At 43.0% G+C, this 25,837-nt stretch overlaps 1 protein-coding gene across 1 annotated transcript in view; it reads left to right on the top strand.

The window, feature by feature from the left end:
• neb (nebulin) overlaps nucleotides 1-25,837 on the top strand; it is a 114,546-nt gene that overhangs the window by 23,217 nt on the left and 65,492 nt on the right. The window contains exons 25-60 of the mRNA XM_088352382.1: nucleotides 712-1,023; nucleotides 1,101-1,307; nucleotides 1,386-1,490; nucleotides 3,131-3,238; nucleotides 3,314-3,625; nucleotides 4,946-5,152; nucleotides 5,235-5,339; nucleotides 5,402-5,509; nucleotides 6,980-7,291; nucleotides 7,368-7,574; nucleotides 9,139-9,243; nucleotides 10,551-10,658; nucleotides 10,733-11,044; nucleotides 11,121-11,327; nucleotides 13,780-13,884; nucleotides 13,956-14,063; nucleotides 15,838-16,149; nucleotides 16,216-16,422; nucleotides 17,767-17,871; nucleotides 17,957-18,064; nucleotides 18,202-18,513; nucleotides 18,626-18,829; nucleotides 18,906-19,010; nucleotides 19,128-19,235; nucleotides 19,309-19,620; nucleotides 19,686-19,889; nucleotides 21,482-21,586; nucleotides 21,660-21,767; nucleotides 22,837-23,148; nucleotides 23,213-23,416; nucleotides 23,601-23,705; nucleotides 23,774-23,881; nucleotides 24,551-24,862; nucleotides 24,941-25,144; nucleotides 25,215-25,319; nucleotides 25,394-25,501. Of these exons, the coding sequence (XP_088208508.1) occupies nucleotides 712-1,023; nucleotides 1,101-1,307; nucleotides 1,386-1,490; nucleotides 3,131-3,238; nucleotides 3,314-3,625; nucleotides 4,946-5,152; nucleotides 5,235-5,339; nucleotides 5,402-5,509; nucleotides 6,980-7,291; nucleotides 7,368-7,574; nucleotides 9,139-9,243; nucleotides 10,551-10,658; nucleotides 10,733-11,044; nucleotides 11,121-11,327; nucleotides 13,780-13,884; nucleotides 13,956-14,063; nucleotides 15,838-16,149; nucleotides 16,216-16,422; nucleotides 17,767-17,871; nucleotides 17,957-18,064; nucleotides 18,202-18,513; nucleotides 18,626-18,829; nucleotides 18,906-19,010; nucleotides 19,128-19,235; nucleotides 19,309-19,620; nucleotides 19,686-19,889; nucleotides 21,482-21,586; nucleotides 21,660-21,767; nucleotides 22,837-23,148; nucleotides 23,213-23,416; nucleotides 23,601-23,705; nucleotides 23,774-23,881; nucleotides 24,551-24,862; nucleotides 24,941-25,144; nucleotides 25,215-25,319; nucleotides 25,394-25,501 (6,576 nt within the window). The remainder of the gene's footprint in view (nucleotides 1-711; nucleotides 1,024-1,100; nucleotides 1,308-1,385; nucleotides 1,491-3,130; nucleotides 3,239-3,313; nucleotides 3,626-4,945; nucleotides 5,153-5,234; nucleotides 5,340-5,401; nucleotides 5,510-6,979; nucleotides 7,292-7,367; nucleotides 7,575-9,138; nucleotides 9,244-10,550; nucleotides 10,659-10,732; nucleotides 11,045-11,120; nucleotides 11,328-13,779; nucleotides 13,885-13,955; nucleotides 14,064-15,837; nucleotides 16,150-16,215; nucleotides 16,423-17,766; nucleotides 17,872-17,956; nucleotides 18,065-18,201; nucleotides 18,514-18,625; nucleotides 18,830-18,905; nucleotides 19,011-19,127; nucleotides 19,236-19,308; nucleotides 19,621-19,685; nucleotides 19,890-21,481; nucleotides 21,587-21,659; nucleotides 21,768-22,836; nucleotides 23,149-23,212; nucleotides 23,417-23,600; nucleotides 23,706-23,773; nucleotides 23,882-24,550; nucleotides 24,863-24,940; nucleotides 25,145-25,214; nucleotides 25,320-25,393; nucleotides 25,502-25,837) is intronic.

Here is a 25,837-nt window from a genome sequence, read left to right on the forward strand (position 1 = left end):
CTCTTATTTTTACAGTAAGATATTGGGGATGTCTTGGTAATATGAAAGGAAAACGGTCATGCAAATGCAAGTCTGTGCAAACAAACTTTGTATAAGTAGTCAAGTCAAGTCCTGTTTATATGTTTGGCCCTTAATCACAAAGAGCCTCAAAGGGCTGCGCGGACCACAGATCATTGCAAACCAGAGACTATTATGACACCATCCCCTGCCTGATCTAAAACCTATATGAGGGCAAGGAAAAACTCAAAAACCTCTAGTCAAGTCATGTTTATTTGTATAACCCTTAATCACAAAACAGTCTAAGGGCTGCACAGACCACAGATTATTGCAAACTAGACTATTATGACACCATCCCCTGATCTAAAACCGACATGAGGGCAAATAATACATAGATATTATGAACATAAAATATAGGTTATTCATATGCTATAGAGTAGAAGTGTCTTTTAAGCTTAGATTGAAACATTTCCACTGAGATTGCAGATCCAATCTCAGGGGGACCAGCACCAGGGCCCGGATGGAGAACGCTATGAAAGTAATAATGTAATATTTTCAATATCTGACCGCCAGATTAGCTATTAAAATGTGATGATACCACATGTAGAACTAAGTGAGATTGATTTAATTTATTTCAATAGCATGTTGTAGACCTAGACTTGTAGACTTTATCATCATCATCATCTCTTTACCTTGTGGCAATCTGGCCTCCAGGTCCACTACAAGAAAGCCTACGAGAAAGCCCGAGGCCACCACGTGGGCTTCCGTAGCCTGCAGGACGACCCCCTGCTGGTCCACTACATGGAGGTGGCCAAGAACCAGAGCAACAAACTTTATAAGCAGGACTACCACAAGATCAAACTCAAGTACCACACGCCGGTGGACATGCTGAGCGTGGCCCACGCCAAGCACAGCTCGGCCGTGCAAACTCACATCGGCTACAAGCAGCCCCAGCACAACTACTGCCTGCTACCGGACGCCATGAACTTGGACCACGCTCGCAACGTCAACTTCAACGTCAGCGATGTGAGTTTCCGTCCTCTGTTCCTCCGATCTTTACACGGAGGCTATTCAAAATGGCATCTTTCGCTTCGGTATTCCAGGTCCAATACAAGCAAGATTACGACAACTACGTCAAGGGAATCGGGTGGGTCCCCATCGGTTCACTGGATGTGGAGAAGGTGAAGGCGGCGGGGGCGGCTCTGGACGAGAAAAAATACAGGCAGCACCCGGACACCCTCAAATTCACCAGCCCGGTGGACTCCATGAACATGGAGCTGGTCAAGGCCAACTCTCAGATCCTGGACGCGGTGAGCATCGGGCTGGGTCACAAAATTCCCCGGGGACCGTTTCTGTCTCAGACCCGAGTTTTCTGGTGGTGATTCCAGAAAGCCTACAAAGCCAGTGGGGAGAAGTACATGCACACTTACAATCTGCCCGTTGATGCTCCTGAACTGATTCAAGCCAGATACAACGCTGCCAACATCAGCAATGTGAGATACTTTTCTCTTTTTTTTTTTTTTAAACCCTTTTGGTCAAACCGCACCTGAAGAATTGTTTTGGAATGTATTCATGAACAATTACACGATTCATTTTTCGTATTTAGAATTTTTTGTATCTCGACAAATTTTCCCCATTGGAAATCAATGAAAACCAATTAATCCGTTCCCAGTCTCCAAAAATCATAAAACCTAACCCCTAAATAGTCCTAAAACACATCTTTCTGACCACTGTGTAGGAGTTGGCCTTAATTTCTATTTTTTTCAGCTTTTTGAAAGAACTATTCTTTATTCAAAGCAGTTACCAAATTTGTCTATAGAGGATGCCAGCGATTCACCTTAAAGTTCAGTTTGATCAGTGTGGTAGTCTCAAGGCAAACTCCTCCTTTATCTGCACCGATTATCCTTAGAAGGGTCGCGGGGGTGCTGGAGCCCACCCAAGCTGTCTTGGGGCAGTAGGCAGGGGAAACCCTGAACTGCTTGCCAGCCAGCAAGTCACAGCTAAAGGGAAACTTGGTACATTGAATGAACTGTTCTTGAAATTTGGATAAGAATTAACAATCAGAAAAGACTGAAACTGAAGGAAGACACAATTCAAAACCATGGAATCGGAAGGGGACAAAGAACAACAACCGTTGCATTCAGCCACGTTCGCTGTGTGATGAATTCAATCGTTGTCGGGAGAAAATACAAAAGAAAAAAAGAAAAAATGACCGTGGTGGGGTTGAACTGATGGCGAGTGTTTTGTACATAGCGAGGGGGAACAGAATCAGCCAAAGACCGTCTGACTTCCGACAAAGAAGTTAATATTATCTCAAAGGAACAGGATTTCTATTTTGATGGGATTCATTTAGGATATTCATTCGTACAGGCTATTCTGCTAAAGTGACTCGGCCCACAGAACCGAACAGCAATTTTTGAAATCCACGGCGTATCTCTCACATTTCGTCCGGGAGACAGCGAGGATGTCAATCGAGGTTAGAAAGACTTACGGTGCGGGGAGACGACGTGCCGATAAAGTGATCTTTGATTGTGATTTTTTTGGGCTTTGTGGGATCTCGTGTTGTTCAACCAGCAGTCACGAAGAGAAGCCAAAACCTGTTCGCTGGTCCCAGGAAAGAACCGGTGCCATTTGTTTACAAATCCCACCTCAAGTGTGTGATTTGGGGGAGAAAGCTTACACTTTTCCTCTGGGTTTAAGGTGTGAACTGGTTTCTGGATTAGGAGGGGAGGTGAAAACCTCTCTTCAAATCGCTTTGAAGCCGAACAATTAAACGGAATAGCTGGCATGTATGAATATCCTAACTAGATGTTTAGTGTGGTAGTGGAGAAGTACAGGAGCATGAGGAACTCCTTGTTGATAGATAAGAAAGCAATAAACACAACCCAAGTGCGCAGGATCCTGTCCGTATGTCCTAACTGGGACCAGATATGGTGAGTGGTCTCCAGCCCTCTGCCTTCTCGTGCGAGAGTCTGGAAATTCTCATAACTCGTACTTTCTCTCGTATTTTAGGAACGATTTTTGCCCAAAAGACATCTTTTATCTTGAATTTCTCATAACATAGAGGGACTGCTATATTAACAAATGAACCTCAGTGTAAAGGACTCAAAATCTTTGCGATCGGTATCTTCAGAATTATTACACCTACCGTCATCGTAAAGATCGACTCAAAGGACATCAAATGAAGGCGGACGCCATCCCCATCGTGGCAGCCAAGACATCCAGAGACATAGCCAGCGACGTGAGTTTTCTACAACCTTCTCCTTCGGCTTCTTTCGACTCTTCCCACTTCAAGTTTCTCTCCTTTTTTTCCCAGTACAAATACAAGCTAGCGCACGAGAAGGCCAAGGGCAAACACGTGGGCTTCCGGAGCCTGCAGGACGACCCCCTGCTGGTCCACTACATGGAAGTGGCCAAACACCAGAGCGAGAAAATCTACAAGCAGGACTACCACAAGTCCAAACTGAAGTACCACACGCCGGTGGACATGATGAGCGTGGCCCACGCCAAGCACGGTTCGGCCGTGCAGACCATGATCGGCTACAGGACCTACCTTCACGACTACTGTCTTCTTCCCGACAACCTGCAGTTGCACCAATGCAGGGACATGATGGAGATTCAGAGTGACGTGAGTGCTCTCGCGTTTTATGCTAACCTGGAAATAGTGGTCTAGGGAAATAACAAGGGCAGCGTTTAACTTTAAGACATTGAGAAGTCGAAGTATCATCAGGGTGTCAAAGATCTGGCCCCTGAATAAAAGATACAGTACTTAATTCTTGCAAAAAAATATATCAAGGCTCAGGTCTTTTGCATAACTTCTTAAATAAAACATACAATGACAACATTTCAACTCACAGGGAGAGTATCCTATTATTGAAAAGGAATACAGGATACAGAACTTTAATGCCAGCGTAAGGGAAGCTCAAAGACTCATCATTGATTACAGGACATAATTGTTCCCTTTAGGTCAGGGGGCGCTAACCTTCATGACCTAAAGAGCCATCATGGCAAAATATTTTAATTTCTGATTTTTTTCAGAGAAACCCACACTGTATATTTTTCAAATTTCAACAAAACCATCGTACCCGTTCTCCAAACCAAATTCAAATTTAGCGCATTTTATATCACTCTGTGATGTTAGATGATTTTATTCGATTTGTGTAATAAGAATCATTTCAGAGCCTTTGTCCCATCTCAACTTTAAATTTGTCTCCCTCCTGCAATTCCTTAAAAGGGTTGAGGATCATTTTGACCTTTTCCTCATGAATAACACTTTCAAAACAGAGTGCAGGCAGAGTTTTTTTGTAAAAATGTCACAAAACACTGCAAAAGAGGATACTGACGTGTATACTTTCGGCGCAGATATGTGCGCTGTATGCATAGCTCCGCCCACGTCTACTGCTCACCCAATCAAGTTGCTCTTGGTTGTTTTCATCATAAATTGCCTCAACACTAAACCTAAATTGCTTATCAAGCTTCCATGTAAAGGATTCCTTAGCGAGGTACAATCAAAACAGGGTCTGTTGGTGCGACACCTTGACTGTAAACTGTTGTATGGAGTATGCTCATTATATACTGGAACCTTTTTTGCTGTTAGCTTGACCTCAGCTATGTGTGCTCTAGATTAGACTCTATGCTTTTTAGAATCGGAATGCTTTACATGAAATTCCTACGAGTTTTATTTTATCTCCGAGGCCTATGTACTCATGAAAGAGCCATTTCCGGCTCGCGAGCCATAGGTTCCCAACCCCTGCTTTAGGCCAATGTTTGCAATCTTGAGTGGGCCACATAGCTATCGGATGACAAAAGTAATAGAAACAAGAACAATTTTGATCTTCATTCGTTTAATGTTCATCTTTGTGAAAAAATGCATCATAAATCTAGGACAATCCTAATATCTACCGAATAAAAATGAAATCAAACATACAGTACGTCTGTTTCTCAACAGAATGTTTACAAATCGGACTACACCAACTACTACAAAGGGTCCGGGTGGGTTCCGATCGGCTCTTTGGAAGTCGAGAAGGCCAAAGCCGCCAAGGCCGCCCTGGATGAGATTAACTATCGTCAGCATCCCAGCACCTTCAAGTTCACCAGCACGAGTGACAGCATGAACATGTCACTGGCTCTGAGCAACTCCAAGCAGCTGGACGCGGTAGGACGCCTTCCTTTTGGGGGGTTGAAAAAAAACAAAAACACATACGGTATTCACGTTTCTTATATTTCTACTTCTTCAGACTGCCTACAAAGCTTCTGGTGAGAAGTTCAAGCATACCTACAATTTGCCGGCCGACAGCCCCGAGTTCATCCAGGCTCGATTTAATGCTCATACGCTCAGTGAGGTGAGAACATTTCCTGACATTTTTTTTGACCACTTGGACACAAAATGTTTTTTCCCTGGCAGAGCCAATACAAGCAAAAATGGCTGGAAGATATCTCTAAAGGCTACGACTTGAGGGTGGACGCCATCCCCATCCAGCACGCCAAGCACGGTAGACACATTGCCAGCAATGTGAGTAAAGCCCTCGATCTTTGCCTTTGAGTTGAATTTAGTCTCTCAACCGATGTTCCCTCGAAGCCGCACACCTATCGCCCAGACCTTCTCAGCGTGCAAAAAAAGCTATCCTGCGCATAACGATTAGGGCTCAGAATTGCGAAATGACGTCACGAGCAAATTCGGCCAGAATTACAGTGCATTGTCGCCAAAACAACGCGGGTTCATTCGGTGGTATTTTGAAGTCAATGTTGGCACGACATTGAGTAAATGAAAGCAAGCGTGCATGTGAGTTCGAGTTATTGCGAGAGAGAGGCGGCAAGGGGGGCCGAGGAAAGACGGGTGGATGGAGAAGTCTCTGAGAAGCTGGCTTTTTTGGCACCCGAACGGCTCTTCAGATTGTTTTTGTTCCTTCCATCTTCCTTTTACCAATTATCTGGTAACATTATGCTCAAATTACTTGAGAAGGGATAAGTAAAGCAGAAAAAAAAAGAAAACAAGACAAAAATAAAAATGGGAACACAATGAAAATACAAGAGAAAAAAGAAGAAACAAAGGAAAAGGCAAGACGAAAACAAGTCAAAAGCCAGGAAAAAAGAACCAAAAATGGAAAAGGGGTAAAAAAATAGAAAATAAAGGAGGAAAGAAAGCAGAAAAAGGCATTTTCGGCCTCTTTGATTGCTCTTGTGTTACATTTAAATAATTTACAAATATATTGTTGTGGTAAATACACTTGCAAATGTAGAATGGATTTGCATACATGTAGAAATTTAGAAAGACTTGCTTACAGTAGTGGGAAACGGTCGGGTAGACATCCTTGAAGATACTCTTGGCAGACATTAAGTTTCCTTGAAGATAGCGTGCAAGGGACGGGACGCTCTGTACTTGATACGTGATACAGGACCGCCTTTTGGGGTGTACTCAATCGAAGCCTAATCGTCACTACCAGCTTTAAATACATTGTCATGTTCCTAGCTCTGTGAGATCTTTATTGACGCATCAATAAAGTGACATCTCCCTCCGTAACGAGACTGGCTCCTGTCTATTTCTCTTATCCACATATGAGAAGACTTTTCTCTCGATTATCGGACCTCCAATTTCTCCAACAATATCAAGTCAATCTTTTTGCCAACATTGTACTTCCACTAAAAAGTAGGATTAAATACAGTTCTGTGTCGTGCAACCAACTCAATCCATCCACAAAATGTTCGTATTATATAAAAGATACTTTAAAAAAAATGTAAATGTCATGTTAAAGGTGTTGTAAAAAACAACAGACCTTTGTGGGCCAAACAACCTTTCCAATAGTACATTAGCCAATTCGTTCGGGTTTGAATAACTAACAAGTGCTGCCAGAAAGCCAGCAGAACGTAACTTTATTTTGGTTTTGGACAAGTTTCTTAAGGATTTGGTTGCCAGAGTTGATGTTCACAGAATTAGAAGGGGACCTTGCACACAAACACAACAACAATATGTTTTATTTCATAGGTGCAATACAAAAAAGATTTTGAGAAAGCCCGAGGCCACCACGTGGGCTTCCGGAGCCTGCAGGACGACCCCCTGCTGGTCCACTACATGGAGGTGGCCAAGAACCAGAGCGAGAAACTCTATAAGCAGGACTACCACAAGATCAAACTCAAGTACCACACGCCGGTGGACATGCTGAGCGTGGCCCACGCCAAGCAGGCTTCGGCCGCCCAGACCATGACCGGCTACAGGACCATACACCACAGCAACGCTCTCCTACCGGACGCCATGAGCTTCGCGCTGGCTCGGACCATGAACACCCAGTCCAGTGATGTGAGTCCGTCTTTGAGTCCTGAATTCTAGGTCAGGGAGTGTCCAGACCCGCTCATGGCTTTTACTCTCTCACCAGTGCGACTACAAGTACGACTGGAACAATTTTGTCAAAGGGGTCGGCTGGGTCCCCATCGGCTCCCTGGCGGTGGAGACGGCCAAAGTCGGCAGTAACATCTTAAGCGAGAACAAGTATCGGACTCATCCCTCTAACTTCAAGTACAGCAAGCTGATGGACTCCATGGACATTGCGCTGGCCTCTGCCAACAACCTGATCATGGACAAGGTACGGCCAGGTTAAGCCATTCAATAGGCAAATCGTTTGCTCATCCTCTGTTCCAAATATGTCAAAGAAAAGGCCCTTGGCGGGGGTTCGAGCAGATCCTTGAAAAGTCTTAAAAGGCATTGAATTCATGATTCTAATGATAAGGCCTTCATTGGCATTTAAATGTCTTGAATTCCTTTTTTGAAAGAATTAACATTGAAAAAAGATTTATATTTGTTTGAACTCAAAAGATTTAGTAGCATTTATCAATTTCCTATTTTAATGAATTCACCGATTGTCAACATGGCGTGACCACAATCACGGATCTATCAAAACGGTGAAGCGCTTTCAGTCGGACGCATGTTTTAGGTCTAGACACAATACACATTTGAACTTGGGACAGAGACCTCTACTTTGGACCATGCCTGCAAAGTGGACGTCTCATCAGAAGTGGCTGTGGCTAAAAGCTGTGACAGCTAATGTGTACAAGGCACCAGGTAGTTTTTTGTTTTGTTTGTTTCAGTTGTGGGTTTTTTGTCGACCAGATCTTAAATTTGTTTTCAAAAGGCCCCCGAGAGGATCTCGATTCATTCTTAGAACCGGGCCCAGATTGGCAAGCTCTTTCCTGCAGTGCGTACATGTCACGGACATGACTTTTTTATTCAGTTTAAGATTGCATAGAAGTTTCCCGTTGCAGTCAAGCAACTTTCATATACGCATATCCTAAGTGATTGATTGTAATAGAGATACTACTTTTGTCATATGATCATGTTGGAATACATTTTAGGGGTGTTTTCAGTAGGTTTGATTTGGTTCAAAGACAATATTTGTTATTTAGATTAAAAAAAAACTGATTTGACGTGGTACTCCAGGATAAACAAGGTCAACGTGTAAGAAAGACCTCAAAGAGCAAAATGAGAAATAATCGTAAACAGGCATAAATATTGACAAGGTAGTGCTTGGAGATTGGCCTGAGAAATAATTCCTATGTAATAATAGTGCTACAGAAAATGGTGTATTGTAACAATGGTGCAATGAAAAGGAATGCCATGACAGGGTGGAGTGCAGCATTTTTAAACTTAAGGATGCAATCATGACTTTAAGCCAGGAGATGGCAGCAGAGTAACACAGAACGCGTCTGCATTCCTTAGACATGCTCGGATAAACTCATCTTTTTTCATCTTTGGGGGGTTTGTTCCGCCCCGAACAGGCCTGATAAAAGTCAAGTAAAAGCAGATGGGCGGAATGGAAAATAAAGGATAAGGGCTCTTTGAACTGAGCATTGTTATGTGTTAACACAAAATGGAGAAAATATTTCCCTTTCAACTTTTTAGGGACACCTTAAATGACGCACCCGGCCTTTAAGCAGCAACAGCATTCCCGTACAAGTCGCTAATGAACATTTGAACTCCCGTTTTTCAATACAGCTGACAATCTTTATACATATTCATCACGGTCTTGCACGCTTATTTAGGGTGGTGACGGCCCTGGGGAAGGAACCGTCTCCGAGCCTGTTAACCTAGCTACAGATGGAGTCTTCCGTCTTTCGGAGTCTGACTGCCCTGTTGTATCTCTTGATTGACAGAAAGCGTACACGGCGGCGTGGGAGGAGGCCAAACGGACGGTCCACGTCATGCCGGATTGTCCTGAGATTGTCCTGGCCAAGGCCAACGCCCTCAACATGAGCAACGTGAGTCATGTCCAGAAAGACTCTGAAAACAGCAGGGATGGCCCAAGACTTCGAAATGAGATTTGATGGTTTGCTAGTAGAACTCATTCTGGATGGTGGCCAAGGGTTCCATCCCGGAGACTTGTCGAAATGTCCTCCTTTATGTAGAAATCTAGGTGCAGACATGGGTATGGTATTTTTCTTTCTCATCCAATTAGTCTGACTGAATTGGTTTTCAAACCATCACAATCAAAGCAAAGAATAGATTTGGTCCTTGTTTTGAAGCACTTTAAGCAGGATTAAGTATTACCGTAATTGCATTTTTTCTGTATTTTTTGTATTTTAGGAGTTAGATTATTGTTGAAAGTCTGTAGTTCTCTGATTTAAGTATTACTGTAGTATTATTTGCTTTGTAATTTTGTATTATTTCTGTAGCGTTTCAATAGTATAATTTTTGTTAAAATTCTGTAGGTTTTTTGTAGTATCACGGTAGTTCAATGATTTTTGAATGACGGTAGTATTATTTTCTTGGTATTTTTGTACTATTTTGGTTTTATTTTGATAGATTTATTGTTGTATAACTGTAGTACTTTTGTAACTATTTTGTAGCATTACATTAGTGTTATGATTCTACTATTTTTAGTATTACTGTAGTATTATTTTTTAGTTTTTTGTATTATTTTTGTTGTATTTTGTAGTACTTTCATCATAGAACTATTTTGTTTTTATGTAGTATTCTTGTAGTTCAGTATTACTGTGGTTTCATTTTTGTACTATTTTTTGTTGTATATCCGTAGTGGTATTTTTGCAATATTTCTGTTGTAATACTTCTGTAGTAGTATTTCTGTAGTAATATTTCTCTAGTAGTGATTTGTATTATAATAATATGTAGTGGTATTTTTAAAGCAGTGTTTCAGTAGTATTTTTGTTGTATTTACATAGTAGTATATTTTGTAATATTACTTTAGTTATATTTTTGTAGTATTTCTTTGGTAATATTTCTGTAGTCGTATTTTGCATTACAGTACTGCTGTAGTAATCATTTCGTAGTGTTTCTATCCTGTTTTTTTCTTTTCTGAAAGAAAGCTAAATAATATGTGGTCCCTGTTTTTAAGCGCTATATTTGGTTTTGTAGTTGTTTTGTGGTATTTCTGTAGAAGTATTTTGTTGTAGACCCACAAAGCGACCATGGGGAGAAAGTTGGCACCCCAAAAAAATAACCACTCTTGGGGGGTCCCCTGGTGGTGGCGGGGCCTTAAGCAGCCGCTCGGTTTGCTTACGCCTTAGGCCGGCCCTGGAAAACTGATCCACGTGAATACTTTTTCCAGAAACTTTACAAATCTGGTCTGGTGGAGATGGCCAACAAGGGCTACAATCTGAAAGCGGATGCCATCCCCATCGTTGCTGCCAAAGCAGGAACCAACATCGCCAGTGACGTGAGTACCCCCCCAAGAAATCCTCCGCGAGATATCACAGGCATTCGTCTCATCCGGCCGTCTCGTCCTTTCAGTACAAGTACAAGCTGGCTCACGAGAAAGCCCGAGGCCACCACGTGGGTTTACGTAGCCTGCAGGACGACCCCCTGCTGGTCCACTACATGGAGGTGGCCAAGAACCAAAGCGAGAAACTGTATAAGCAGGACTACCACAAGATCAAACTCAAGTACCACACGCCGGTGGACATGCTGAGCGTGGTCCACGCCAAGCAGGCTTCGGCCGCCCAGACCATGACCGGCTACAGGACCATACACCACAGCAACGCTCTCCTACCGGACGCCATGAGCTTCGCGCTGGCTCGGACCATGAACACCCAGTCCAGTGATGTGAGTCCGTCTTTGAGTCCTGAATTCTAGGTCAGGGAGTGTCCAGACCCGCTCATGGCTTTTACTCTCTCACCAGTGCGACTACAAGTACGACTGGAACAATTTTGTCAAAGGGGTCGGCTGGGTCCCCATCGGCTCCCTGGCGGTGGAGACGGCCAAAGTCGGCAGTAACATCTTAAGCGAGAACAAGTACCGGACTCCTCCCTCCAACTTCAAGTACAGCAAACTGATGGACTCCATGGACATTGCGCTGGCCTCCGCCAACAACCTGATCATGGATAAGGTCAGCGTTCGTCCTGAAAATGTTATGTTTTCAAGCTCAGAAAAATGGTTTAATTTTGGGTGAAGCGCTTGAAAATGCCTGAAATCCTTGCTATTTCCATATTTTTTGGAAGTCTGACTCTATAGACCATGCATTTAGTTTTAACAAAAATCCTGTGTGGAAATGACACTGGCACCCCATGGTCTAGTGCTGGCGTGGCAAACAAGTTTGACACAAAGATCCGAAATTTTTAACTGTGAGAGTCAAAGAGCCACACCACGCACTGATCGGCATTAGACGTAACCTACGTAGATGATTGGCAGTCAGTTAGGTCTCCGGAGCAGCATAAAAACAACAAATATGCCAAATTAATTTTTTAAATATTATTTATTATTTGTTATTAACTCTGATGGATTCAAGTGTGTTTTAAGAGGGGGAACAAAGCTAAACATGAAACGAGGCAAAGAGCCACAGTATATAGAAAATAAGATGAGGCAAAGAGCCGCATTCTTATTGGCCAAGAGCCACATGCGGTTCTAGAGCCGCGTGTTCGCCACCCCTGGTCTAGTGGCTTAGCATGATGGAGTTGTCAAGTGTCACCGCCCCCTACCTGTAGCACCCGAGAAGACAGCTCTATTTAGAAAATTGCTCTTATGGCTCGGTTCACTCGGCTCCCGAACTGCTCCTTAGATGTTTTTGTTTTTTTAATGATATTTTATCAATAATATATTATGCAACACATCATTAACCATTTCTTATGTAATGCAGGACATCCCTGAAAACGCATTAAAAATATATTTTAATGTATTCGCAAATCTACCGTGTTAAAGCTGCGTGTCCATTGTTGTAGCAGAACGGCAGAATTCACGTCAGTTTATAGCAGCCCATTGACACCAAAAATCATAGATAGGAACAGCTCAAAATGGCACTAGGTGTGTGCCAGCAGCAAGATACGACTCCTATATTTTTCAACCCGCAGCTGTAATCTACCCAGCAACAGCTTCAAAAAGGACTCCTTCGCGTTGAATGTGGAAGTGTCCCTGGGCAAGACACTGAACCCCTAATGCCCTATATCCCTTGTCTTGCCATCAGTGTGTGAGTGCAAATGTCTAAGTGTGAAGCACATTGTAAAGCGCTTTGGGACTTTACTGACTTGAAAAGCGCTATATATTATAGAGTGCCTAAAGGACAGCCAACTGGCTGGATGAGTTTCACCATCGATCAGCAAACGAGCCAAACTCTGGCAACTCAGTAATGACCCTTCGCATGTATGCTGGGGACGTAAACAGTCTTATTTTTGTAGTATTTCTTTTGTATTTTCATAGTATTACTGAACTTTTATTTTGTAGTATTATGCAGTATTTATACAGTGTTTTTGCAGTATTGCCCTAGCTACAGGGGTGGCCAACCTGGTCCTCGAGAGACGCACGTACTGCATGATTTTGGAGTTTCTCTGCTCCAAAACAGGTGATTCTAGTCACCTGGTTTATTATCAAGCTCCCACACAGCTTGCTAACATGCCAAAAATTTGCATCACCCGAGTTGGAGAAGAGAAACCTCCAAAACATGCGGCTCTCGGGGACTGCGCCTAGCATATATTTTGCAGTATATCTGTAGGATTTCTGTTGTAATACTTCCATAGCTGTATTTTGTATTGTAGTGTTACTGTAGTGGAATTTTTTTGGGTTACACTGTGTAGTATTTCTGTAGAAGTATTTCCATACGAGTATCTTTGTAGTATTTCTTGAATATTTTTTACTCCTTACTCTAGCCGATTTTTCGTAGTATTTCTGTTGTAATATTTTTGGAATAGTATTTTTGCAGTATGTTTTTCTTATCGGCTCGAAGACAGAACAATATATCAGGCACCTGTTTTGAAGCACTTCATTAGATATATATACAGAACAATGGTGACAAGATGGGCTTTTGAGTTGTTAGTTAGAAACAGGCTTGGGTAGGGTTACTTGAACTTGATTACTTTTAATTCCTTTTGGATGACTCCAATTCCAAATATGCTAATAAAAGAAAAAAGAAACTAAATAAGAATAAAATGATGACTCACAACACGTGATAAGCTTTCTCTCCTGGCTTTGATCTCTTTGATCTCCGGCAAAACGAACATCAAATGCGACAGAAACAAAATGAAAATCAATCCAAACAGCTTGCCAACATCATTTTTGCCGTTCCGTGTAATCCGTTACTCCCCAAGCCTGCACAAAATTGAGTCATTTTATTCATATTTAGTTTCTTTTGTCTTTTATTAGCATTTCTGGTATTGGAGTCATCCAAAAGTCATTGAAAGTAATCCAGTTAAAGTAACCCTACCCAACCCTGGTTAGAAATAACACAGCCTTTTGGCTGTCCGCTGGTCATTCTGGAGGGGAAAGAGTATTCCTGGCGCTTCTAGTGTTGAGGTGCTCACACTTGATTTTTGATCTTATCCCGTGTCAAAGATGCTCCATTTTTTCGACAGAAAGCTTATACGGCGGCTTGGGAGAAGGACAAAGTGAGCGTCCACGTCATGCCGGATGCTCCCGAGATTGTACTGGCCAAGGCCAACGCCCTCAACATGAGCAACGTAAGACCACCAGTGAGAAAAATTGTCTCTTCGACTACTTTCCTTGAACTCCTATTTTTTTTCTTCCGCAGAAACTTTACAAATCCGGCTTAGCAGAAATGGCCAACAAGGGCTACAACCTGAGAGCCGACGCTATCCCGATCGTGGCCGCCAAGTCCGGTACCAACATCGCCAGCAACGTGAGTGCGCAAAAGCAATCATGATACCTTAGTTCAGTGATCGGGGTTCCTAAGGACGCTTGAAATCCTTGAAAATGCTTGAATTTTGGGAGAAGTGCTTGAAAATGCTCGAAATGATTGCCATGGCCGTGTTTTTGGACAGTCTGACTCGATGGACCACGCTTTAAAATGAAGAAAAATAAGAATAGGGCGTAAAAATGACGCCGAAGGTGGCTCCAGTCCTCATTATCCAGTTGTCATGCGAAGCGTTACCGCCCCCTACTGTCACATTCGAGAGGACATCTTGCTCAGACTAGTCAGATCTACCCAAAACGTTCTAAAATACAAAACAATGTCAGATTATTAAACACTGAACAGATTTCAAGGCAAACAACAACACAAAATCCCTGAAAATGCAAAACAATCAAATATCAAATTGAAAATATTTTCTCTTCAACGCTATAAGTAAATGATAACATGCCAAAAAATTACGATTTACAATTCGATCTCAACCAATAGTTAAATGTGGAAGTCTCCTTGGGTAAGCCCCTAATACCCCCGATAAGCAGTTGGGTGCCTCGGTGTGTGTGTGTGTGTGTGTGTGTGTGTGTGTGTGTGTGTGTGTGTGTGTGTGTGTGTGTGTGTGTGTGTCTCTCAGGACCAATAGGTCTCAGGTTCCATTCTCGGCTCCTCCGAGTTAAATGTGGAATCATCCTTGGGCAAGACACTGAACCCCAAATAAGCCCCCGGTAAGCTAGCAGGTGCCTTGCGTGGCTGACGCCGCTACCGGTGTGTGTGTGTGGATGGGTAACCGTGACGCATATTGAAAAGAGCTTTGGGATGTCTTTAGTGACTTAAAAGCGCTATGCAAATGCAGAATTTTTTAGGGCCGCAACAACTAATCGATGAAATTGATTGTCAAAAGCCTTGGCAGCTAATAAGATTATCGATTGGTTGTACGTCAATACAATTAAGAGTTCGCACAAATCTGTCGTACCGCTTTGGTCCAGCAGAGGACACAAGACCGTTTTTATAAAAAAGTGATCTACATTTTTATGAAGTTTTTATTGAACATAGCTTCATTACAATCAAAATATGCATGATAATTTAAACGTGTTTGACTGTTTCATCATGAAACAAAGTAAGCAATGTTCAAGGGAACATTAAGCGCTGCAGGTGTACAAAGGAAGGAAAGGAAAAGAAATCAGAAAATAAGTCAATACAATAATTCAAGTCAAAAGACACGTTTACCTTTAAACAAGGGACAGATTCTTAAGCATATCATATATAATGTTTGTATAGGGAATTATTATCATATTCAAAGATTTTAAAAAAAAATTAAAAAGTGTTTTCAACTTATTTAATATATATTTTTTGGTGGATTAAAAAATTGCTACCCATAAAAGTTTGATTTATTGCTCTTGCATCTATTTGGTTTTGTGTGATAAGTCCAAACATAATATGATCTTTGGATAAAGTGGTTGGATATATTTGTGTATTTTTTTGTTTCGCGCACAAATTTTCTATCTATCTATCTGTACAAAACTTCGATATTTGTATTAAGAGGAGGGAATTAGAAAAAATCCGATTCACTCATTCTACTGAAAAATCATTGATCGATTCATGACGAAAATATTGGTTATTTGCATTCTTAGACTGTTGATAATTCCGAGTTTTTCAATGAAAAAAAGCTGGTGTGCCCTGGCTTTTGAAAAACTTGGATGATAAATGATGATAAATGATAAATCCTCTTTGGAGTTAAAAACAACCTTCTCTATCATTTCCTACATTCCAGTACAAGTACAAGCAGGCCTACGAGAAAGCCCGAGGCCACCACGTGGGCTTCCGTAGCCTGCAGGACGACCCCCTGCTGGTCCACTACATGGAGGTGGCCAAGAACCAGAGCGAGAAACTCTATAAGCAGGACTACCACAAGATCAAACTCAAGTACCACTCGCCGGTGGACATGCTGAGCGTGGCCCACGCCAAGCACGCCTCGGCCATTCAGACCATGACCGGCTACAAGACCCTCACGCCGCACTACACCGTCCTACCTGATGCTATGAACCTGGAACTGGCCCGTAACATGCAGTTCATTGCCAGCGACGTAAGACCGACCATACCAGCTCATCGGGCAAATATCGTAAAAACGGTAACTCTGTCGCTTTTCCAGAACCAGTACAAGAGCGAGTATCAGAACTACATCCGAGGAATCGGTTGGGTTCCCATCGGCTCGCTCGAGGCGGAGAAAGTCAAAACGGCCGGCAGGATTTTGAGGGACCACGGCTACCGCCAGCATCCCAGCACCTTTAAATTCACCAAGGACATGGACTCCATGGACCTGGCCCTGGCCAGCGCCAACAACTTGATCATGGATAAGGTACGGTCAAGCGCAAAAAGGTAGAGTAGAAAAGAAGGGAGATGAGCTCACGTGCAGTCCTTTCTCAAGGTTTCTTCGTTTTCCTCTTGCTGAGGATTTGAGTTTTTTTCCTTGCTTTCATGTAGGTTTTAGATCAGGGGATGCTGTCTGTACAGCTCTTTGAGACTTCTTGTGATTAAGGGCCAAACAAATACACAGGACTTGACTGTATGTAAAAATTGGGTGCAGCATTTTAAAACTTAAGGCTGCAATCATGACTTTAAGCCAGGAGATGAGCTATTTAGCGTTTATTTCTTAGACACGCTTGAATAAACTCTTCTTTCTCACCGTTTTGGGGGTTTGTTCCGCCCAGAACAGGCCTGATCAAACAAAAATTAATAGCAGATCTGCGCAATGGAAAATAAAGCATAAGGGCTCTTTGAACTTGGGCATTGTTAACACATACTCAACAGAGAAAATTTAGAACTTTCACCTTTTTAAGGACACCTAAAACGACGCACCCCATCTTTGATATCACCGATTACAAGGTTGGGTACATTGTTCTACAATGAAACTCCAGAATGAACATGTAATAAAAGAATTGACAGGAAAAAAATATATAAAACGTTATAATGCTGAAATATGTCGCGACCTACATTTAGTCATTATTGTATAATTTCGTCATATATAACCTCTCCATTAATTGAGTCACTTATAAACAGTCAGGAAGGCGGACACAATTATAAATGAGGTCTGTAAACAAGCACATTCAAAGCCCTGCTCTAGTCCCTGTTATAAAAAAAAAATCGATTTCCCCAGGCAAAGGTTGAGCAGCTTGAGAAAGCCCAAGGGTGGTGAAGTAATCATCAGAAGGACCGTGCCCTATTCAACTGTGGGTTCCCTTTAATGTTTAATGTTGAACTTTGATTTCCAGTCGGCTTATAGGACGTCATTTTTGTTTTAGAATGACGCTAAGGCACCTTTGTCTTTGCATTTGTGAATCCTTACGGTTTGTCACTCATTTATGCCCAGAATATTCTGTTAATAAAACCTCAGACGGAACTACTCATCCTTTTGCAGCCTTTATTTTGATAACTTATCCTGGCATCGCGCAAACCCGTGGAGGAGGAAGGGAGCTTTCTCTTTCAATAGGCGATATTTCTCAGATAGTGTTTGTAGATTTCACCTTCAGGACTGTATTGATTATGTCACAGGCCTTGTCTTGCTCGGTAGGGAAGTGGTTGATAAGGGTGAAAGACATTCAGAGATGGTCTTTGTGGGAGCGGGGAGTTGCTAGCTCCGTACGCATGTCGAATGTTTTTCTGTTTGTTTCTGCCCACTCAAAATCCAACTTTCTGTTTCTAGCAATCTTACACAAAAGCCTGGGACCAGGACAAAAGGACCATTCATATCATGCCCGACGCAATGGACATTGTCCTTGCTCGAGAAAACAGGAAAAACTACAGCGAAGTGAGAACTGAAAAACAATGATATGCTCATACAGTTCTTTCTTATCATGAACAAAGCGAATTTACTATGTCCTCACTATCATCAGAAACGGTACAAACTGGATAATGAGCTGGCCAAGAATAAGGGTCACAACCTGCGCGCTGATGCGATCTCCGTGCAAGCTGCTAAAGCTTCAACTAACATCGCAAGTGATGTAAGTATTTCAGTATACATTCAACCGTCCTCTTTCATCCGTCCTTGTCCTGTTTTTTCTGCTGCAACTCGAGCTATCTCGGCATTTTCCATTCACAAATCTCTGTGGTCTTCTTCTCCAATGTCTCATCTCTACAGTACAAGTATAAGACAGCATACCGCAAGCAGGTGGGCCACCACATCGGGGCCCTCAGCATCCAGGACGACCCTCTCCTCATGCTGGCCCTCAATTCGGCCAAGATCGCTAGCGACGCCCTCTACAAGAAGGACTTTAACCAGTCTAAGACCAGATTCCACCTACCAGTGGACATGCTGGCCTTTGAATTGGCCAAGAAGAACCAGATCCAGGTCAACCATACCAACTACATCACACGTCTGCACAACTGGACCTGCCTGCCCGACTCCAACGATGTCCGCCAAGCCAAACACGCCTATGACCTACAGAGTGATGTGAGTCAATCGCAATACCATCATATTTTATTGATTTTCCTAGCCGGGGAGAAATGGTAACGGTTCCTCATACCCAATGGTTCAAGAACGTTCACTCTCTTGTTTTGTTCAGGTGGTCTACAAGGAAGAGTTGAAGTTCCTTCAGGGTACTGGCTGGATCCCTATTGGTTCGTTGGATGTGGAGAAGGTCAAGAAAGCCGGCGAGATCCTGAGCGAACAGAAATATCGTCAACACCCGAGCAACTACAAGTTCAAGGTCTCGACTGAGGACATGCCCATGGTTCTGGCCAAGGCCAACGCTCAGGTTATGAACAAGGTAAGATTTAATATTTGTTGTAGATGGACCCAGTTACGGCAATTACACTTCTTGTATTTGAATCACGAATGTGCAGCAAGCCTACACACAAGCTTGGGACAAGGATAAGACCAGCATCCATGTCATGCCTGATGCTATGGACATTGTGCTAGCCAAAGCCAACAGAGTTAACTACAGTCTGGTGAGTTTCATCATAACGAAGGAACAGTTTTTATCGGTTTCGCCACAGTCCGGTCAAACAAAAAGAAAATCGAGATGTTCTCCTTGAAGGTTTTCTTCATTTTGTTTTAATTGGCAGAAACACTACAAGCAGGCAATGGAAGACGCAAAGAAAGAAGGTTACGATTTGGGCAAAGATGCCATTTCCATCTTAGCAGCCAAAGCGTCCAGAGACATTGCAAGCGATGTAAGATCAAGAAGATAAGTCCCTTTGAATCCTGTGAGGTTGTCCTAAATATTTCAATATATTTCCTCGACAGTACAAGTACAAGACAGGATACCGAAAGCAAGTGGGCCACCACATCGGGGCCCTCAGCATCCAGGACGATCCCCTCCTCATGTTGGCTCTCAACTCGGCCAAAATAGCTAGCGACTTCCTCTACAAGAAAGACTTCAACAAGTCTAAGACGAAGTTCAACCTGCCCGTGGACATGCTGGCCTTCGAGCTCGCCAAGAAGAACCAGATGCAGGTCAACCACACCAACTACATCCACCGCCTGCACAACTGGACCTGCCTGCCCGACTCCAACGATGTCCGGCAAGCCAGACACGCTTACGACCTGCAGAGCGATGTAAGGAAATGAATACATGTTCATCGATTCGGGCACACAACTAAATCACTTTGTGCTCTGAGCAGAATGTCTACAAGGAAGACTTGAAGCTGCAGCAGGGCACCGGTTGGATCCCCATCGGATCACTCGATGTGGAGAAAGTCAAGAAAGCCGGTGACATTTTGAATGAACAGAAGTATCGTCAGCACCCGAGCAACTACAAGTTTAAGGTCACGACCGAGGACATGCCCATGGTGCTGGCCAAAGCTAACGCTCAAGTCATGAACAAGGTATTTAGATGTGAATGCCAAATAACGTCCAGTAGGATGAACTACATACAATATACTCCAAGGATGCTGTTAAGGTTTTGGTTTTGGGGGAAGGCAGAGGTGCTCAAAACAAGCGATTGTGTTTATAAACAAAAATCAGGACCAACGTACCCAACAAATAACTGGGCACAAAGCATTTAATGAAATGCCCAAAGACAAAATCAGAAGCAAAAACCAAACCTGGCAAAGTCCAAACTAGAAACACCGTAACAGGAAATTCAAAATGGGATGTTCGAAGTCACAAAGAAAATAAACAAAACTGACATGGTAGTTGAAATAGAACTGAGGATGACGGAATAACTCAAAATGACCCAAAGTTTTCTTAACTAAAATGTCCATTCAAGGGGTTCCATATAATTGGTCACAGATGTGTCATATTTGGACACAGCTCTGCCCAGTTCGAAACACGAGTTTAGGCCCTCTGGTGGTGGGAGGTACGCCTGACCTTAACAGAAACCATATGAATCCGTTCTGAGATGGGGATCGCAAAATCAAATTTCCGTATATAGCGAGCGAAGGAAACCTACGGTAATGCGTAAGTAACGCACTCGAAAAGCAGTTGGGTTCAAATGAACCCAGGTTTGGGTCAAAAATGGACGATCCCATGACTTTGGGCTGATTTTACCTAACGTCCTGTGTTGTTATGCAGAAACAACCCCCCCATTTTCTTAAATTATTTTTGTTTAAAATATTTCTTAACTATTAAATGGTCTGGGACATTTTGTTTGGAAACAACCAAAATAATTGAGTCGTTTTGTGTATAACACCCTCAACTAGAGTTCAAGTTGACCCAAATATTCGGTTGATCCCATTTTTCACCCACGTTTTTTCGTGTGCATTCCAAATCCCTGGAACCCTAGATAAAAAAATCTAAATAACAAAATAATATATAGAATAGTAAGTACTCCCTATGTGTTATATCTATGATAACATTTTAAATAAGTAAACATGTAAAGAAAAAAAAGACATTTTATTTACTTTTGGTGTGACATGACTTGAGGTGATCGAGTGGAGTAGCATGGGGATGCAGATAGAAGGAAATGGCACGGGAAATTAAAAAACGATTTTAGCCATACAATTTGACTGAGGGTAGCCACTTTAATGCCCTCATCGTATTTCTTGATAATCGCTAACTATGTTAGGATTCTTATCTTCTTGCTTCTCCTTTTAGCATCACTGCAAGGGTTGGGACGCATCATGAATTATTACAGTACAATAATTACAGTATTCTATCCCTGACTCGCACAGTTTTTATAAGGCACAGGCAATTCTTTACCCGATAAGAGAAAATCATTGTGGGAGGTAGTCCAGCCAAGAGCATATTAGCATTTTTATGATGCCGTGACACAAATTAATAGCAGACCAGTGTTTTATATAACGTCGACCAATAGCAGGCATCTTAGAGACGTGAATTGTAAAGAACGGCAGAAAAAGTCTTATTCCACATCGTAAAGTGAAAATTTCACAACTTGGGGTGACTGTATCCTGGAAGTCTACTGTATTTTACAGTAAATGTCCCCGTTACAAGCCGGAATGTCTGTCACGTATTGCAGAAAGCTTATCACGAGGCGTGGGAGAACGAGAAGACCATGGTCCACGTCATGCCCGATGCAATGGATGTGGTCCTGGCAAAAGCCAACAACATCAACTACAGCATGGTATGTGAGCTGTTTGGTCCATGTGAGCGAAGATTCTTCTTATACGTGTGTACCTTTCCCTATTTTCATTTAGAAACTATACAAGCAAGCCAACGAGGAGGCCAAGAAGGAGGGCTACGACCTTGGCAAAGATGCCATTTCTATCCTTGCAGCAAAGGCTTCCAGGGACATTGCCAGTGATGTAGGTCAAGTTTCTACTTCTCTGTTGTCAAGTCATGTTTATTTGTGAGGTCCTTAATCACAAAGAGTCTCAAAGGGCTGCACAGATCAAAGACTATTGCAAACTATTTCAGACAACAGTTCAGAAAATTCACCTAAGAACACTGAGTTTGGTCCGGGTGCGCGGTAAATAGTTACTACATAAATTGACATTAAGGAGGGACCGCATAACAAGAGCCTCGAATTCCTTATAATTATTAGAGATGCGGGGAGTAAGTTTGAGTATTTTTTCAGAAATTACCGCAACACCGCCACCCTTCTTCAAAGAGCATGCTACATGACAGCTCTCGTAGTCTTGAGGAGATAGATAGATAGATAGATAGATAGATAGATACTTTATTCATCCCCTTTGGGAAATTCACACTTCCAGCAGCATCCCTTCGCTGAGAACAATACAATAATAAAGCAAAAGGAATACAATATACAAATACCCAATGTGACGTGCTAATACCCACTGTAGCGTGTTGTATAGAGTATTCAGATAGTGCTACATAAAATACACACTGCAATAAAAGTACGGGAATAAGCCTCATTTAACGGTAAAAACTCATCCGGTCTCAACCAAGTTTCAAACAGACCAATCAGGTTAAGTTTGTAATCACAAATAAGATTACCAACAAGAAGAGCTTTAGGAGCAAGCGATCTAATATTTAAAAGACCAAATTTGAGCTTTGCTGAATCGTTTAACTTAGCTGAAGTCTTTGTAGAAATCGTCACAAGATGTCGCCGTTTGGGCGTGTTGAGTCTCAGGCGTCGGTTGACCCGAAAGATCGATGAAGAAATATTGTGGTATATTGTTATATTATTGGGTTCCGAATAAGTGGGAATTCAAAATGTCAAATGTACATCCATATTTTATTTTATTTTATTTTATGGGGAACAAACTGTCTCTGTGCCTGTTAAAGTCCTTGTTTCATTGACCTTAGCATCTGGCAAAGATATTTCGTTGCAGTTGTTCCTGAGTCCTCAAATGTCTAAGGCTCTTTCCCCTGTCTCTTCTTCCAAGTAATCGAGATATATTTCTTTCCTAGTACAAGTACAAGACGGGATACCGGAAGCAAGTGGGCCACCACATCGGGGCCCTCAGCATCCATGACGATCCCCTCCTCATGTTGGCTCTCAACTCGGCCAAAATCGCCAGCGACTTCCTCTACAAGAAGGACTTCAACAAGTCCAAGACCAGATTCCACCTTCCAGTGGACATGCTGGCCTTCGAGCTCGCCAAGAAGAACCAGATGCAGGTCAACCACACCAACTACATCCACCGCCTGCACAACTGGACCTGCCTGCCCGACTCCAACGATGTCCGGCAAGCCAGACACGCTTACGACCTGCAGAGCGATGTAAGGAAATGAATACCGGTTCATCGATTCAGGCACACTACTGAATCCTTTTTGCTCTGAGCAGAATGTCTACAAGGAAGACTTGAAGCTGCAGCAGGGCACCGGTTGGATCCCCATCGGATCACTCGATGTGGAGAAAGTCAAAAAAGCCGGTGACATTTTGAGTGAACAGAAATATCGTCAGCCCCCGAGCAACTACAAGTACAAGGTCTCGACGGAGGACATGCCTATGGTGCTGGCCAAAGCTAATGCTCAAGTCATGAACCAGGTAATCCAAAATGGATTCAATGTTATCCATGATAAACAATACAATTTGGACAAGGGATGTGGCAACAAAACAGGCTAAAAGTCATTTTCAAGGGTTGCGAGGGTTGTCAATAGACCTTTGTAAGGTTTATATGAATATCTTTTATGTTTTTATTGTTGAAACCTTTTGCTATGTCTGATTGCAGAAAGCCTACATTGATGCCTGGGAAAACGAGAAGACCAAAATCCACGTCATGCCCGATGCCATGGACGTGGTTCTCGCAAAAGCCAACAATCTCAACTACAGTCTTGTAAGTAAACAGCTGCATCTTGACTACAAACCCCTGTACGTCGATTAATAATAACTTGTGTTTTCCAGAAACTGTACAAGCAGGCAAACGAAGAGGCCAAGAAGAAGGGTTATGACATGCGCAACGACGCTATTTCCATTCGAGCGGCCAAGGCATCCAGGGACATTGCCAGTGATGTAAGTATTTTTCTGAAAAATTGCCCCATCACACCTGTGTTCCAACACCTGAAGTAAAAGCAGTCCTTTAATCCGTGTCCCGCTGCATGTTCAATTCCTGGGCCGGGTATTTGGACACAGAAATAATACCTCGGGAGGGAGCAGTTCGTTTGCGGACATTAATGACTAAGTCACAAAATAAAAGTAAAACAGAGTGCACTCTGGGCCAGATGTTCAGGAGAGTATTCTCTTTCCAAAAGGTACGCAAGAATGTTTCAGCCCCTCTCTTATCGAGGAAAATTTGCAAAAAAAATGGAACGTGAATCTCGAACCGACAATCGGAACTTAGAACTCACATGACAAGGCAAAAAGAATAACTCCGTGTACAAGAGATTAAAAACTGCACACAGCTGAATCTTTAAGGTTGTATGATAAGTTTGAGGCATCGGAAGACCATCTCTGGAAAAATTCCTGCAATGAAAAGATACATTCATATGAATACAGCAAGTTAATACTTCATTGAAATGTATGGATAAAAATGATGTGCCTTTATAACAACCAAATGAATAATGCCATTATCAAAGTAAAAATGTTATGATCAAATAATGAAACTAATATTGCGATAGTGAGAACATACTCAGTGACACATTATAATTATCTGACTGTAATCAAGCTCTATTTCTCTCCTAGTACAAGTACAAGACAGGATACCGAAAGCAAGTAGGCCACCACATCGGGGCCCTCAGTATCCAGGACGATCCCCTCCTCATGTTGGCTCTTAACTCGGCCAAAATCGCCAGCGACTTCCTCTACAAGAAGGACTTCAACAAGTCCAAGACCAAGTTCAACCTCCCCGTTGACATGCTGGCCTTCGAGCTCGCCAAGAAGAACCAAATCCAGGTCAACCACGCCAACTACATCCACCGCCTGCACAACTGGACCTGCCTGCCCGACTCCAACGATGTCCGCCAAGCCAGACATGCCTACGACTTGCAGAGTGATGTGAGCATAGATCCGGTGACCTTCAAAAGACCTCCTCCTTTGCTTTTTGTCCTCATGTCCTTTCCTCGCGCTCCATAGGCCGTCTACAAGGGAGACCTGAAGTGGCTCCAGGGTCTGGGCTGGTCCCCGGACGGCTCCGTCGAGGTGGAAAAGGCCAAGAAGGCTGCGGAGATCCTGAGCGAGAGAAAGTACCGCCAACCGCCTAGCAAAATTCCTTTCAGCAGCCCCGTCGACGCGATGAACTTTGAACTCGCCAAGAATAACGCTTTGAACATGAACAAGGTAGAAATCTCTCTCATCGAAAAAGCGACGGCGAGATTTGAGCGAAAACCTTTTTGTCATATTTTTCCAGCGACTCTACATCGAAGCGTGGGAGAAAGACAAAACAAATATCCACATCAACCCCGATACTCCGGAGATCTTCCTCTCTCAACAGAATGCCATCAACATGAGCAGGGTTAGCGTCACTATGCCCAGCATGTTTTAGTCCTATTGTCTTTCATATTCATTTGTGTGCGTTTTTTCCAACAGAAACACTACAGGCAAGGTTATGAAGCCGACATCAAAAAGGGTTATTTCCTGCCACCGGATGCCGTTTCTGTGAAGAGTGCCAAGGCCTCACGGGATATTGTCAGTGATGTAAGTGACATTTGTAGAAGAGAACACTCGCAAGAAGGAAAAAATGAATAACGCAGGTCATAGCGGTGGACCCCAGGGATAGGAGATGAATCTATTCTGAGGTGGGGACTCCGCCATCCATCCATTTCTTCCGCTTATCTGGGGTGGGGTGGCAGGGGGAAGCCCAGACCTCCCTATTCCCAGCCACTTCATTCAACCTGAGGTGTTCCCGGGCCAGCCTAGAGCCTTGAGAATCTCGCCAGCATGTCCTGGTTCATCCCCGGGGCCTCCTGCCGGTGGGAGGGAGGGAAGCGATCCAGAAGGCTTCTTTATCAGATGCCCGAGCCATCTCAACTG

Source organism: Urocampus carinirostris, chromosome 14, assembly GCF_059441175.1.
Source record: "Urocampus carinirostris isolate Australia breed hairy pipefish chromosome 14, RoL_Ucar_1.0, whole genome shotgun sequence".
NCBI classification, from domain to species: domain Eukaryota; kingdom Metazoa; phylum Chordata; class Actinopteri; order Syngnathiformes; family Syngnathidae; genus Urocampus; species Urocampus carinirostris.